Source organism: Condylura cristata, unplaced genomic scaffold (assembly GCF_000260355.1).
Source record: "Condylura cristata isolate star-nosed mole 26May11 unplaced genomic scaffold, ConCri1.0 scaffold00008, whole genome shotgun sequence".
In the NCBI taxonomy this organism is placed as follows: Eukaryota; Metazoa; Chordata; class Mammalia; order Eulipotyphla; family Talpidae; genus Condylura; species Condylura cristata.
In genome coordinates, this window is record NW_004567109.1 from 5,652,673 (window position 1) to 5,666,791 (window position 14,119).

The 14,119-nt window shown below is 55.9% G+C and overlaps 1 protein-coding gene across 2 annotated transcripts; it reads right to left on the minus strand.

Moving 5' to 3' along the window:
• Positions 1 to 80: 80 nt before the first annotated feature.
• On the minus strand, positions 81 to 14,091 carry CASP9 (caspase 9, apoptosis-related cysteine peptidase). 2 transcript variants are annotated; one of them, XM_004678524.2, is made up of 9 exons: positions 13,934 to 14,091; positions 10,332 to 10,608; positions 8,260 to 8,294; positions 7,179 to 7,355; positions 6,723 to 6,812; positions 5,527 to 5,674; positions 2,365 to 2,544; positions 1,754 to 1,863; positions 81 to 730 (listed from the first exon to the last, which is right to left on the minus strand). In XM_004678524.2, the coding sequence occupies exons 1-9, from the start codon at positions 14,063 to 14,065 to the stop codon at positions 641 to 643; spliced, it is 1,239 nt and encodes a 412-aa protein (XP_004678581.1). In that variant the 5' UTR covers positions 14,066 to 14,091; the 3' UTR covers positions 81 to 640. The 2 variants fall into 2 exon arrangements, with proteins under 2 accessions (XP_004678581.1, XP_004678582.1); XM_004678525.2 differs by lacking the exons at positions 5,527 to 5,674; positions 6,723 to 6,812; positions 7,179 to 7,355; positions 8,260 to 8,294 and having other exon boundaries at positions 13,934 to 14,084.
• Between the last annotated feature and the right edge of the window lie 28 nt (positions 14,092 to 14,119).

Below are 14,119 nucleotides of genomic sequence, written 5' to 3' on the forward strand. Positions count from 1 at the left end.
ATAAGAGATGGGAACATAGTTCCAAAGAAGCAAATGTCTTCTTTACAAGGAGGGGGAGGAAATAGACACAAGAGCCCATATTTGCCTACGACGTATTTTTTAAATACCGCAATACTGGCAAAATTAATAACGTAAAAATTCATGTAGGATTCACAGATTTCAGCCCGCAGACTCTAGTCGCTCCAAACTTGCTAGGAAAGATGCTGGTTGTAGCCAGAATTTCCTGTAATCAGGGGTTCTGAAAAAGTTGGGGGCGGGGGAGGTGTCCTGCAGGAGGACATGCGGCAATAACCCAAGACCTTCTGGGGGGCCACCTACTGGCATTAGTGGGTTGAAGCCAAGGGCGCTGCCAAATATCAGCCAGCCTGAGGAGTGGCCCCCACCGCAAGGATTACCTGCCCCAGATGTCCACAGGGCAAGGCTGGGCAGCTGGAGCCGCAAGCCACTGCACCGACGGCCCAGACACGGGGAAGGGCCACGATGGCCGTGATGGCTGCAGCTCTTCTTCTGTGATGTCATTTGTCCCCAGTGTGGCCGCTGCTAAGAGCCAGTCTGGGTTCACTGGAGAAAAAGCAGCCCCGCCCCCCACCTGGCGCAGGGAGGTTTAGGGGTAACAGGCAGGGGGCGCAGCCCGGCGTCTTTATGTTTTAAAGAAAAGTTTTTTGCGCAGGAAGTTAAAGCAGCCGGGCATCTGCTTGAAAACCCCTTTCTCCGAAACAGCATCAGCGACCTGTGAAGAAAGGGGGTCTGTGAGTTCCAAGGGGGGGCTGGGGGGGTGGGGGGAGCTCAGAGAATCAGCACTTTGAAAAAATGGCTAGAACTGCAGCCCCCTTGAGGGGGAGTCTGAAGAGCAGTGTCTCAACTCTTAAGTTTAAAATAACTCAAAATTTCAAAATTTAAGAATTCAGCAAGCTCTGATCAGCTCTGATCTGACTGAAAGGCCCGCTGGGAGGGAAGCTGAGAGGAGAGCTAGGGGCCAAGAGCCAAGGGCACCACCCGGCCCTGATGCAGCCCCATGCTCCGCGCACCTCCGGGACGGGGGATTCGGGGGTTCACCTCCCAGGGCCTGAGCACGGGCGCCCCCTACGGGCGGCTGAGCAGGAGCCCTGCGGGCGCTTTCCACCGCCCCCTGCTGGGCGGAGCGGAGCCTGCACCTGCGCAGGAGGTCACGGAACGGAGCCTGCACCTGCGCAGGAGGTCACGGAGCGGAGCCTGCACCTGCGCAGGAGGTCACGGAGCGGAGCCTGCACCTGCGCAGGAGGTCACGGAGCGGAGCCTGCACCTGCGCAGGAGGTCGGCACAATCCCAGCCCTGACAACCAGCCCTCAGGGCGCCGAGCACCTTGCCAAGGCCAGAGTGGCCCATGTAGGGCCCGGGCGGGAGCAACTGTCCTGAGTGAAGATTCACAGGTAGGCGGGGCCCCTCCCTGGCCATCCTTCTCAGTCCCGCAGGGCGGCCTTCCAGAAGGGAGAGCCTCAAGGGATTGATCTTGAGGCTCAAGAGTGAGGCAAAGGGTACGGCCCGCTGCTGGTGCCAGGCGCAGGCCACTGAGTCACACCACCCCCCTCCCTGGCACTCTGCAGATGGGGGAACAAGAGGCGACGCCTGGGGGCCACACAGGAGCCAGGAAGCCAGTTGTGGCCGACGGGAAATGCCCTGCCGTTCGTAATACCTGCAGCTAAGGGCAGAAGCATCTTTTAGCTCTGATTTGCCTGCTCACCCCGCCCAGCCTCGCCCTCCAGGCCGCGCTTACCCTGAGCAGGAGGGTCTGCAGGTCTTCAGAGTGAGCCCACTGCTCCAAGACGCGATCCAGGGTCTCCACGTACCAGGAGCCGCTGTTGGTGTCCCGCCAGGAGACAAAACCTGCAGGACAAAGTTAGCCATCAGCGGAGAGGCCCCACCTGCAGGTGCGCACACAGGCTGGGTCCCTCGGACCCCACGAATTCACAGGCTGGCAGGAGCCCCCATCCTGGCCCACTTCATCTCCTCCACCTCGTGATGGTGTCACCCAAAAAGGAGACCAGGGAGGAGAAAGGATGGCAGCCAGCACCGTCCACCTGAGGCGGGCACTGGCTCAGCCGGGGGAAGTGCACCACACCCGCGTGGCCCGAGGTGTGAGTCCATCTTAGAGATGAAAAGACCAAGGCGGGACAGGGTGTAGCACAGCGACCCAAGGGGTGCGCCGCCTCCGACTCTGTATCCTAAGTGCCTCCCCCGCCTCGCCTTGCGCTTCTGGACAGAAAGAGGCAGAGTAACTTGGTCACACAGCTGGAAGAGGCAGAACCAAGACACACACCCGGGATTTTTCTCTAGGGCAGGTGGGGAGACCCGCTGGCTGGGAGCACAGCCCTCCAGTGGCACTACCTGGAAAGGTGGAGTAGGACACGAAGATGTCACTGGGGGTGGGCAAGCTGGCCACAGCGTCCGTCTGGTCAAAAGGCCCCAGGCCGTCCTGGAAGGGAGCAGCGTCCGACTCGGAGTCGTCCTCAGGGGCTCTGTCTTTGTGGGGCACGGAGGCCACCGAAAACCCGTGGTCTTTCTGCTCTGCAGAAAACAGAAACGGCCACCGCTTGTCGCTGAAACCACAGGCCAGCGCTGCTCGGGCCTGGCCTGGCCTGCTCTCTCCCCACCCCCAGGCTGCCTGATTCCTTCTGGAGCCAGGGTTCCAGCGCTGGGCGAGCATGGCTAGGATGCTAAAATAGAAGTTCTATTTCTACAAATTTTATACCCATTAAAAACCGGGTGGGGGGCCCTCCCTGGTGGCGCAGCAGGTTAAAGCACTGCACTGAGAAACTAAAGCCACCTCCGCATGAGTTCGATCCCCGCCTGCCCCGGAGGCGACCACATGGCGCAGCAGACCTCTCCTGACCCACCCGCTGCTCCCCTCAGCAGTGTACTTCATCGATCTGCCTGTTCTGCTCCCCACTCTGTCTCTGGTGAATCCTCTCACCCTCCGCATCTCTGGCCTGTACCCCAGTTCTGTACGAATAAATAAATCTTTAAAAAAAAAAAAAAAAAACTGGGTGGGGCCCCTCCCAGGTGGACAACAGGTTAGGATGCAGCACTGCAGGATGGTCACAGCCGCTTCAGTGCAAGTTCAATCCCCAGCCCAGAGCTGACCCACAGGGTGCAGCAGACTCCTGGCCCACCCGCTGCCCCCTCAGCAGTGTACTTTGTTCTGCTCCCCACTCTGTCTCAGGTAAAGCCTCTCACTGCCCCTGCACCTCTGGCTTGTACCCCAGTTCTATATAAATAAATAAATAAATCTTAAAAAAAAAACTGAGTGGAAGAGAAAAGCAGACATTTAGAGAAACGCCCTAAAAACAAATGACAGTGTGCACACCCGGAAGAACTGAAAACAGGTGTTGGAACAAACACTTGCTGTCAGATGTCCCCAGCAGCATCATTCACAAGAGACAAAAGATGAGCAGAGAACAAAGACATGCCGCGGGGTGGCATCCGGCTTCCAGGGAATGACGTGCTCAGACGCAAGAGCACGGACGGAAAACTCGCCTAGTGAGAGAAGCCAGACGCAAGAGGCGCTACACGAAGAGCCAGAACAGGCAACCCTGCGGCTGGGAAGCAGCTGACCCGTTGCCACAGGGCGGCGGAAGGAGGGGCGGCAGCTAGTGGCTACGGGGACCCTTCTTGGGGTGACGAAAACTCCTGGAATGAGACTGCGGTGGTGGCCGCTCAGCCCCGGGAAGGTGGGTGACGCGGAGTTGTGCACGTGAAAACGGTGAAGCGTGTCACTCGGAAATGAGGCCTCTCGCTCGGCCCCAGGAAGGGCGAGAACCGACACCGCTCACAGCCCGGCGCTCAGCCCAACAAGCCGCCCGGCCGCAGAGAGATACCCCGTGGGTCTGCCCAGCGAGGGGGCCGCAGCGGCCAGCCCGCAGGCGCGGGAAACGGAAGCGAGCGGCCGGCCGGGGGCTGGGGGTTCCGGCTCACGAGGACAGTTTCCATTTTTAGTAAAAGATGAAGCGGTTCTGCAAGTGGAGGGGTGACGGTGGCACGCGAGTATACTTAACGTCACAAACGCTGCCCCAAGGTAAGATGGGTGGGGGCGCCTGCCTGCTGGGGCTGCCTGGGCACCTGGCTGGGGGGAGGGGCATCTCGGAGAGGGGCGTCCTGAGCCAGCCCCAGGTCACCCGGGCCACGAAGGCCTTGCCCGCAGGGGCTCGCACCAGGACCTCGCTGATTTGAAATGCACACGACGGCAAATCACATGTGGCCCTTCCTGTGTCTTCTCAGCAGGCCCCCTAAAAGCCTGGCGAGGGCCCCCAAACTCGCGGCTCGGCCTCACGGAGCCTCTTGGCTTTGGCCAGGTGCTTCACAGAGAGCCGCATGGCATCACCCCACTGTCTGACGTGTCATGGCCGAGGCACGCCTTTCCTGGCATGGCTTCTGCCTAAGTCTTAGTGAAGGTTAGAGGGCTTTTGAATGGTTTGGAATTGTTTTACACTGGAACAGCTGTGAAATGTAAAAGAGCAACACGAGCGTCACTAAAATCCAGAGCAGATCTCTGGTTTCCGGAGAACACAGAACACCAGGTAGGGCTCCCAGGGAAACAGGCTGCTCAGGCTGAGGTGGCGCCCCCATGTGGCCACAGTGCTAAACTGAGAAGATAAAGCCACTTCAGCATGAGTTCGATTCCCGCCTGCCCTGGAGGCGACCACATGACATGGCAGACCTCTCCTGACACGCCCGCTGCTCCCCTCAGCAGTGTACTTCTTCCATCTGCCTGTTCTGCTCCCCGCTCTGTCTCTGGTGAAGCTGCTCGCCACCCCTGAGCCTCTGGCCTGTACCCCAGTTCTGTATGCACAAATAAATCTTTAAAAAAAACATTTACCAAAGGGCACAGGGGCCTCACTGCATTCCAGCTTTAGAGTCTTGCTGTTCCCTGACTCCTAGTTGTTTCTTTTTAATGGCAGGATCTTACATTATCTCGAATTTTGTTCACAGGAGTGTTTTATGCGACTCTATTTCAAATTCAAATCATTGCAGTCTACATATACAACTATATTGCTACCAGCGACCTTGGAGAGCTGACCAGGGGATACAAGGAGGAAGTGCTATGACAAGGCAAAACAGGAGCTGAGGAGCACAAGGGTCAGCTAATCCTCACTTTATGCAAGGAAGGACTTTGTTGACGGAGGACTTCCTGGAGGTAGTGACACAGCTGTAATCAGATGGATGGATGACTAAGAGCTGGCCAGGAGATAAGGCAGAGGAGTGGCCCATGGAGAGGTTGGAACAAGCCAGAGCCTGTGACATCCTAGGCCTGCACCGAACCAACAAGAGTCCTGTAGATCGCTAACGAGTCCACTGTATGTGGGCCAAAGGGTGGGCAAGGCTGGGGGATATTGCCTAAGGAGTGCTGCCAGTCAGACAACCGTGGTAATGCTTAGGGCCTCTCTGACCACCCAGAGAGGAAACCCCATGCACGTGGTAGATGGAGAAGGAAGGCGGAGGCAGCACCACACCCCCTGGTTTCCCCTTCAGAGAGGCTGAGGGACAGCTCACCCCCACCGCAGGCCTGGATGAAGAAGAGCTTGGGCTTCCCTCCCAAGCTGGGGCAGCCGGCTCCATTGAGGATGTTCACAATTCTCTCGACAGACACAGGACAGCCGTCTGCACCGTAAACAGCCCCTGGGAACTGGCGGTGACTGGCCTAGGAGAGCAAGCAGCCAGGTTACCAAACCCAGAAGCCGGGATATGACTGACAGGCTATTTGGAGGCTCTGTGCCTCTGGGTCAGGCATTTAGAAGGTGCCAGCCTGAAGCACAAGGCCAGTTCCAGATGGACACCGGTCAGCATCTACTCCAGGGGTCTCAAACTCAGAGGCCTACAGAGGCAACAGGCCACTGGAGCTTTGTCAATCAGTTCCCTCCAGACCGATGGCCGATGGCCACTGGACCAGCACCATCAGCAGATCATGTAAGTCATGCCCCACCCAGACCTCTGAAATCAGAAACTTCCTCATGGGTTCCAGCAATCTACCTCTTTAGGTGCGGGGGCTGCTTAACACTGAAAACCACTGCTCCAGGTCATTTCCCCTGGACATCATGTGCAGGGGGCCCATCCAGGCGCAGCCCTGAATAAAGAGTCTGAGTGCAGCCTGGGGTCCACATTCTCAGCGCTGTTCCCAGGGAATGCCCCTGCTGCCGGCCCAGGGGCCATGCAGGCAACAAAGGACCCAAGGGGCAGTTCTGGCCAGCTGCAGGCCAGAGTGTGGTGCCTTTTCAAGAGAAGCCAGAAATCCCGGCTTTTGTATTTAAGTTACTAGCTTTGAAAAGCACGCCCTCAACTGAGAGCTGTCAACTTAACACCTCAGCTGAACAGACGAGGAGGCTCCGTGGCGGGAAGGGGCTGAACACAATGTCCCAGCACATCAGTGGCCAAGCCCAGAGCGGGCACCAGGTTCCTGGCTCCCAGCCAGCAGCCGGGGCCCTGGAACGCTGCCAGCAGGACTGAGGCAGGAGCTGGGAGCTCTTATGTGCACTGCCAGCTCTCAACAAAACCTGAGGGTAGCAGCTCTGTGAACACAGCTTGTCTCCTCCTGGGCTCTCCCAGATGGCTTCTCCAGGAACTCGGTTCCACCCAGGAGGCGCATGCAACTCCTCAGAGAGCCAGATGGCTCCCGAGAGAACAACAGTGGACGGGGCCTCACAGCTCCACCCACAAAGCCAGGAGTGTCGTGGGCTGCTGAGGCCGCCCACCTGGCAGCCGTGAGAGAGGATGACCACCACGCAGCAGTCCAGAGCACTGTGGTCCTGCTTCGCCAGCTGCATCAAAGCCCGGTCTATTTGCTACAAGAGAAGGTCACAGGTGAGCCAGAGACTGACTCTTGAACCCCACCTGGGCCCCCCCCCCAAAGCCTGGAGAGAGCCCCTTCCCTGCTCCCAGGACCAAGACTGAAATAATGACAAACATAGCAGTTATGTCTGCCCCCATTCTTGGAAAAAGGTGCTGTGCTGTGGCACTATTCACTGAACCCCCAACTGAGCTCCTGAGCTAAGACTCTAGTGGCCTAGACAAGGAAAGAGGCCGGGCAGCAGCCACCCCTACAGACCTGGGCTCATCCTAAGGAGGTACTGGTTTCCGGAGGGCCCCCTCACTGAACCCGGCCTCACCCCCACTGCACGCCCAGGCCTCTCCATGGACAGTGGCCACACCTTGGCAGTGAGGTCGCTCTTCACCTCCACCATGAAGTGCAGCAGGCCGAAGCGCCTCTGCAGCTTCTCACAGTCGATGTTGGAGCCCTTGCGGGTGCTGAGCTTCGACTCGGGATGGAAATTCACATTGTTGATGATGAGGCAGTGGCCGCAGGGGTCCGCCTTCAGGATGTACGCCTGCCCAGAGCACAGGGACCAACGTCAGCCGGGGGCTCCACGGGCTCCTCCGAAGAGAAGCTGACCCTGGCCCCCCTGAAGCACTTGACTGTCTGGAGGGCAATGGCTGGACATGAGGTCAGCCTGCCCTCTGCGGGAGCGCCCAGCACTCCAGGGCCGAAGCAGAGATTGCAGGCAGACTGGGTGAGAGCTAGTGGCGTGTGTGTGACATCCGAACAGCGGAACTTGGGAGAGAACTCCTGCAGCAGTATTTGGGGCCAGCAGCTGCTAGCTTCGAAATCCAGCCCAAAGGACACGCCAGACCACCCAATCCAGGGGGAGCACCCAGAGTGGGGTGGGAGGCTCCGCGGGCCAACTCGTGCCCAGCCAGTGCTCAGAGCATCCGGGGCCTTGTAATCCGGCCTCACGCAGCCTGCTCTTCTCGCGAGCGGCACTGAACACTGTGTTTACATATTTCCTCGGGTAAACCAGCCTCCGCTAGGCTTACGGGGGCTAGAAACACCAATGGTCAGTTCCCGGGTGTGCCAGCACGGAACCCTGAGCCGGCGCAGCAGTCACGCCAGAAAGGCTGCGGACAGAGGGGGAGTGACAGTCTGCAGTGGGCGCCTCAGCTGATTCTCACGCCTCCCCCCACCCCGAAGGTCTGTTCTGACTTCACAGATGAGGCCAGAGCTGGGTGGAGCAAGCTGCTCCAGGAAGAGCTGGAGGGGTCAGGGAGTGAGAAGGGGCTGGGACTGGGAGCCTCTCTCCAGGGGCTGGGTTCCGGGGCTCAAGGGCTCAGTCTCCCCTCCAGGGGCCGGGTTCCGGGGCTCAAGGCCTTAGTCTCCCGACACAGCTGCGGGAAAGACCTAGAAAGCAGAGAAGACGGCACAGCCAGCAACCGGCCAGTTGCACACAGACTCACCAAGTCAGCATTTCCCTTCCATGTCTCCAGGGTACCTGGGAGAGACACAGAGCGGGAAAGCATGACTTTCGGGGTCAAACAGGGCAGGGGCAAGGAGCTCCGTGAGGACAGTCTCCACAAACCCAGAGAAGCAGGAACTCAGCACCCCAAGGGCACAGCTGCCGTATGAAGCCACTTAGAAGTTTCTAATAACTATGGTGATGGCACAGGGTGATTTGGTGATGGGAAGCCCACGGGGATGACAACTGAGATGGGAAAAGGCTCAAAATGATGTAAAAAGAAACTATTATATTATTTTTTTAAGAAGTTTCTAGTAAAGCTAAACACACACCTACCCTCTGCCCAGCGATCACACTTCCAGGGTCGGATGCCAAGAGACACAGCACTAGCCATGATGGCTAAAGCCTTACCCTAAGGCCCAAGACCCATTAGCAAATTGATGGATGGACAAATTGTGACCCAGCCACACAAGGGAAGGCCGCACAACTTGGGAACAAGTGTATCTAGCGTGATTCATTCATATGAAAGCTTAGAACGCAGAAGGGTAAGGAAGCCCCTGGGACTGGAGCCTCTCTTGGGGAAGCCGTGAGGCCCAGCTTGCAGGAAGTCCTGGGGAATATTACAGGATGCAAAGGCATGAGGAGCCTGGCTGTGCTTCCCTCAGTGTTAAAGGGCTTTCATTTCCATCAGCAAGAAGGCAAGTGGCCACCAGCCTATAAGGTTGTGGGACGTTTTTTGCTTTGTTGAACCCAGGCACACAGTGCCTGCCTCGAGTCGAGTGGTGCTAGGTTACCTGCTGTTACTCAGTTTGCTCCACCCGAAAAGGGAACAGCTGTAGGAGCTGCCTTACGAGAGTGGAGAGGAGTCGATGAGGTCACTGCGTGTGCCAGTGACTGGCAAAAAAGTTGCACTCAACAAGGTTAATCATTGTCACCCTGTTAGCAACCACAAAATAGAAGGTGCTAGATTCTGCATGTGATGCCATGGAAACAAAGTCCGACCTGAAAACAATCCACCTGTCCTACAACCGGATGGTTAAATGAGGATAAGCAGAGGCCCCTCCTAGTGGCGCTGCGGGTTAAAGCGCAGCACTGCGAAGCTGGCTGCAGCCATTTCAGTGCGAGTTCAATCCCTGACCCTGGAGGTGGCCCACATGGCGCGGCAGACCTCTCCTGTCTCCCCACTGCTCCCCTCAGCAGTGTACTTCATCGATCTGCCTGTTCAGCTCCCCACTCTGTCTCTGGTGAAGCCTCTCACCTTCCCGCACCTCTGGCCTGTACCCCAGTTCTGTATGAATAAATAAATAAATCCTTTAAAAAATCAGTAGAATAAGAGCTACTACTAGCAATGGAGAACGAAGGATTGTTATAGATGAATGAATTTCACAAAGATGACAGTAAAGGAAGACAAACTCAACAACACGTATTGAAGGGTTTCATTTATGTTAAAATTCAAGGACAAGCTAAAGGATCTGAGCAGACAGAGATGAGAACAGTAATTAGCCTGGGTGGGAGTGGGAAGGGTGGCATTGGCCTCAGAGAAACCTAGGAGACACCAGACAGTTCTAGATCTTGACCTCCTGGAGGGGGGTTGAGATAAGTAAAAGTCACCCAGCTGTGCTCTTGGGATTTGCATATTTTAGGGTGGGAGCTTAGGCACTCCCAGTACCTCAGTTTCCTTCTCAACAAGGATGGACGGAGGAGGTTGCCAGGGTGTTGTGAGGGAAGGAAGGTGCGGAGCCCTGCATGTGCCAGGCCTGGGGCAGACACCCCAAGAAAAGGCTCCCCTGCATCGCGAAGCACAGGCCGGTCTGCGGCACCCGCCCTGACCCAAAGACAAATCCTGAACATGATAAGGGAAACACTGGTCAAAAACAGACTCCCACACCTGCTTTTCAGAGGAGGGGCTGCCAAAGTTACGTCTCCCAAAGACCTACCAGAATTTTCCACCACTCCCCAGGAGCACTCAGAAAGACAGCAGCAAAATTCAATTCCACAACTCAGCCTGCCTGTAGCGGTGGTCACCCCCAGACAGCTCGCACACCCACCCGCTGACCCTTCCTCAGTACTCACGGACATTACTGAATCCTGGAGGACTAATGTCTATTGGCCTGGACACCACCGGTCTGAGGTCCCTTGGTGAGAGCACCGCAGGCTCAATGTCCAGGGGCCTGATGACCTCCAGATCTTGCTTTGCTGTTTGGCAACTTGTTCTCATGAGTGAAGCCAAAGCATCCTGGCCTGCGTCCTCTAGGCAGGAGATGAACAAAGGAAGGGCCCGGCTCCCTCGGGTCTCTAGATCTGTGATCAGCTGTCTGGCCTGATCACGCCGTGACCCAGAGCCTGCGCGCTGTTTAAAAAGAAAGAAAGAGCTATTACCCACACACTTATTGTGAGCCTCCCCTTGCCTCCCCGCTCCCCTCCAGGCCCAAAGGTCAAAAAATGAGTCGGCAGTCATAGCATGTGCCACTTGCCAGCCTTCACTTCGTTCATTCACTGTATTGGAGGCCTCTATTTTGTTCCCAGCACTGTGCTAAGTGCTAAAAATATGGCTGGGAGCACACTCGGTCCCCAGGAAGCAAGCGTCTAGTGGGCGATGCAAACAGGCAAATCCACAGTGAGAAACAAGGAGGCAGGAGGAAAGCACGTGTTGCTGGGCAGACGGAGGGAGCCCCCAGGGCACCTCTCTCAGGCCGGAAGGATTCAGAAGCCCTCCAGGAAGGTACTGAAACCCTTTCTGGACCCTAGGGAACATCAGGAAGTGAATAGTGAATTCAGAGACAGGAGGCGGGGGGAGCAGTAGTGAGGGAGGAGACAGCTACATGGTCACGCCGGAAAGCAGTGAGGAGCAGTGAGGAGCTGGCGAGGAGCTTTAAGGGATTGGGAGGCAGAGCGGCCTGGTAGGAAAATTCGCCTGGGGTAGGGCGGACAAGAAGGGAGGGCGCCATATCCGGGTCAGAGAGCCGCAAAGATGGAGCAGCTGGAACAGAAAGACGGTAGGGAAGAGCAGAGAAATAAAGAGAGGGGACTGCTAAGACTTGAAAACTGAGTGACTGCGAAGTTAGGGGGCAGTCAAGGCTGGCAGGTGTGGGGATGGCAGGACTGGTCCCTGAGACTGGGAGCAAGGTGGGAGCAGGAGGACACCCGTTATCTGTTGTTGGTCCTTTTCACCTGCACTGGGTAAGTTCCTTAGATCCACAAGAATAAGACAGCAAGCTGCCCCTCAAATGTCTGTCCGCAGCACTGCCCAAGAGAACCTCCCATGACGGCGGAAATGGTCTTTACCTTTGTCATCTGATAGGGCAGCCGTCAGCCACACATGGCTACTGAGGATGGGGATACTGAAGGGTTTTATTTGGTTTCATTTTCATTTCTTCAGATTTAAACTGAAGTAGCCATGCGTGACGAATGCTACTATATTAACCAGCACTGACCTATAGTGTCACTGAGAAATAACCCACTAGCAAAACAGCTGCGTGCCTATTCAATGAGTAGATAGTGGTGACATTTTTTCAGCGTTGCCAGAATGTTCACGGTAAGACACTGTGTTATAAATGGACCATTTCACTTCGCCCTCCTCAGTCACCTGAAGGGATAAGTTCTAAGAACTCCCCACTTTACGGATGAGGGAAACTGAGTCTCAGCAAGGTACTGCAATTTGCTGACACATAAACAGAACCAGGACAAGGGCTCCAATCCGCGCGTATGTTTTTCAAATATCACAGGTGTGACAAAATGGTAGTCTGCTGTTGGCACGATGGTCTTTAAAAATTCTAAATTTGTTGCAAATATTCCAATCTGGGTATTTGACATCAAAAACCAAGAATCCAAACTTCCCGTTAAAAACATGAAAAATCCGGCAGCGCTGGATCCAACATTCGCCAGGAGCTACAAACTGCCCGTTCGGGGCATCTGTGAGCATTTGAGTTGGTGAGCACCTGCAATATTGTGATTTAGAAGGAAAAAATACATAATTTGTCATTCGAATGACAAAACTATTTCTCTCAAGTGTGCATGGCCTTCATGCCTGTGTGAGGACCTCGCCCTGTCCTGGCTCACAGCTCCAAAAAGCCTCAGAATTTAAGTAATGAGAGTGGTAAGTTATTTCTTGTTATGCTAATGAGTGACTTCTGGGGACCTATCTAAGGTCACCAGCAGAGCTGGCTGCCAGTGGAGCCGACCCGGAGGCTGGCAAACACAGCTGCCAGTCCCATCCCCCTGACCTCCAAGGAAACAACGGGGCTGGAGGTTGAATTCAATTGCCGATGCCAGTGGTTTAATCAACCCCATCAATATAACGCAAGCTCCTTAAGAAACCAAGTGGGTGAACCCCTACAATATCCCAGAGGAGCTTCAGACAGCTTCCAGGTTGGGGAACCAGAGCGCTTCCACAGGTCACAGGCCAGACCCAAGCTCCCCAAGGACAGCGGTGCCAGTGTGAGGACCTCGCCCTGTCCATCTCTTATCTGGCTGGTGATTCATGTCCTTCAATATCCTTAAGAATAACAATCAATAATCTAGTGAGTAAACAGGTTTCCTGAGTTCTGTGAGCAGCTCTGGCATATGAACCCAACCTGAGCAGGGGGTAGTGGGGACCTCTGTTCTGCAACTGTTGTCAGAAGCACAGGTAATAAATAGCCTGGGCTCCAGCTGACAGCTGAAGACCAAGGAGCAGGGCACAGGAACCTCCACCATGGTGAGGCCTTTCTCTGAGGAAGCTGATGCTCTCCAGGCAGGAATATCAATGTGGAGTTCAATTCTGACACCCTGTTAATGTCTAAGGGCTGCCTGTCAGTGTGGGACAGCTGCCACACACACATCAAAATCAGGTCCTGGAAGCCCCCCATTCAGTCCCCTGGCTAGTGCCTGCAGGCAACAACATGGCCTCAAGACAGCTCCACTCCTCAGAGGCCACACAGCAAGGGCTCATTGACTTTTTTAACACTATTATTCACTGGCAGTTTTCCATGTGGCCCTGGTCCTATTCCTTGCTGAATCAGGCCAAGCTCCCGGACAATGCAGACACTGGCCACTTGGCCTGCAAGTGGCCTGGAAGGCCCTGGCCAGCAGACTCTAGGAAGCACCCCATTCCTCGTGGGAGGAAATACCTCCTGTGTCTTCCTTCTACCTCATAGGCCTGTGCAGAGCCCCGAACAAGGCAAAGGCAGGAAAGAACTTTAAAAGAGAAAGTCAAATGTTTGGCTTTATCCTTGTCTCCATTATCTGCAACAGACCCCTTATGGCCAAAACCCCTTATAAAACATAAGCTTAACACAAGGGGGTCAAAGCACAGCCAGGCAAGTTGAGCCCTTACCCTGCCTGACACTGCACAGTTTCACATCCATTATGCTCACGGACTCCTTAAGACAATGCTACTGCCGTCGCCATATCACAGCCCAGGAAACTGAGGTTCAAAGAGGATAAGTGACTTCCCCAGGAACAAGTGTCAGACAGTAGGCTCGACTCTGAAAGGAAACTGGGCTCCTGAACAAGGGTTTCCCGAAGGGATGGGTCCCGGGAGGCACCGGCGGGGGAGGGGAGCGCGGGGGCTCCCTCATTAGGTCATGCTGTGACTTCAGCAACCCTCTAGGGCCGCCTGGCCATCTCCATTTGTGATGAAGCCTCCTCCCGCGCGGGGAGCGGGAAGCGCGGGCTGGGCGGGGATCTGGGCGCACCTGGATGTCCTCGATCATGTCCCGCGTGAAGAGATCGCGGTCCAGCAGGTGATCCCAGAGCAAGTCCACCTGCAGCTCGCGGACCAGTTGCAGCCGGCACCGCCGCAGGACCTGCCGGTGGGCTTCGTCCATAGCTGGAAAACCACCGAGACCCAGGCCGCCCGCGTCCGCTTCCGGGCCTCGAGG

Bases quoted from the DNA above. Each gene is read 5' to 3' on its own strand.
- CASP9 (XM_004678524.2), bottom strand. From the start codon at position 14,065: ATGGACGAAGCCCACCGGCAGGTCCTGCGGCGGTGCCGGCTGCAACTG. The intron at 8,295-10,331 runs GTGAGTACTGAG...TGTCTCTCCCAG, and splicing joins TCCAGGATTCAGTAATGTCC to GTACCCTGGAGACATGGAAG. The intron at 731-1,753 runs GTAAGCGCGGCC...CTTTCTTCACAG, and splicing joins TGCAGACCCTCCTGCTCAGG to GTCGCTGATGCTGTTTCGGA.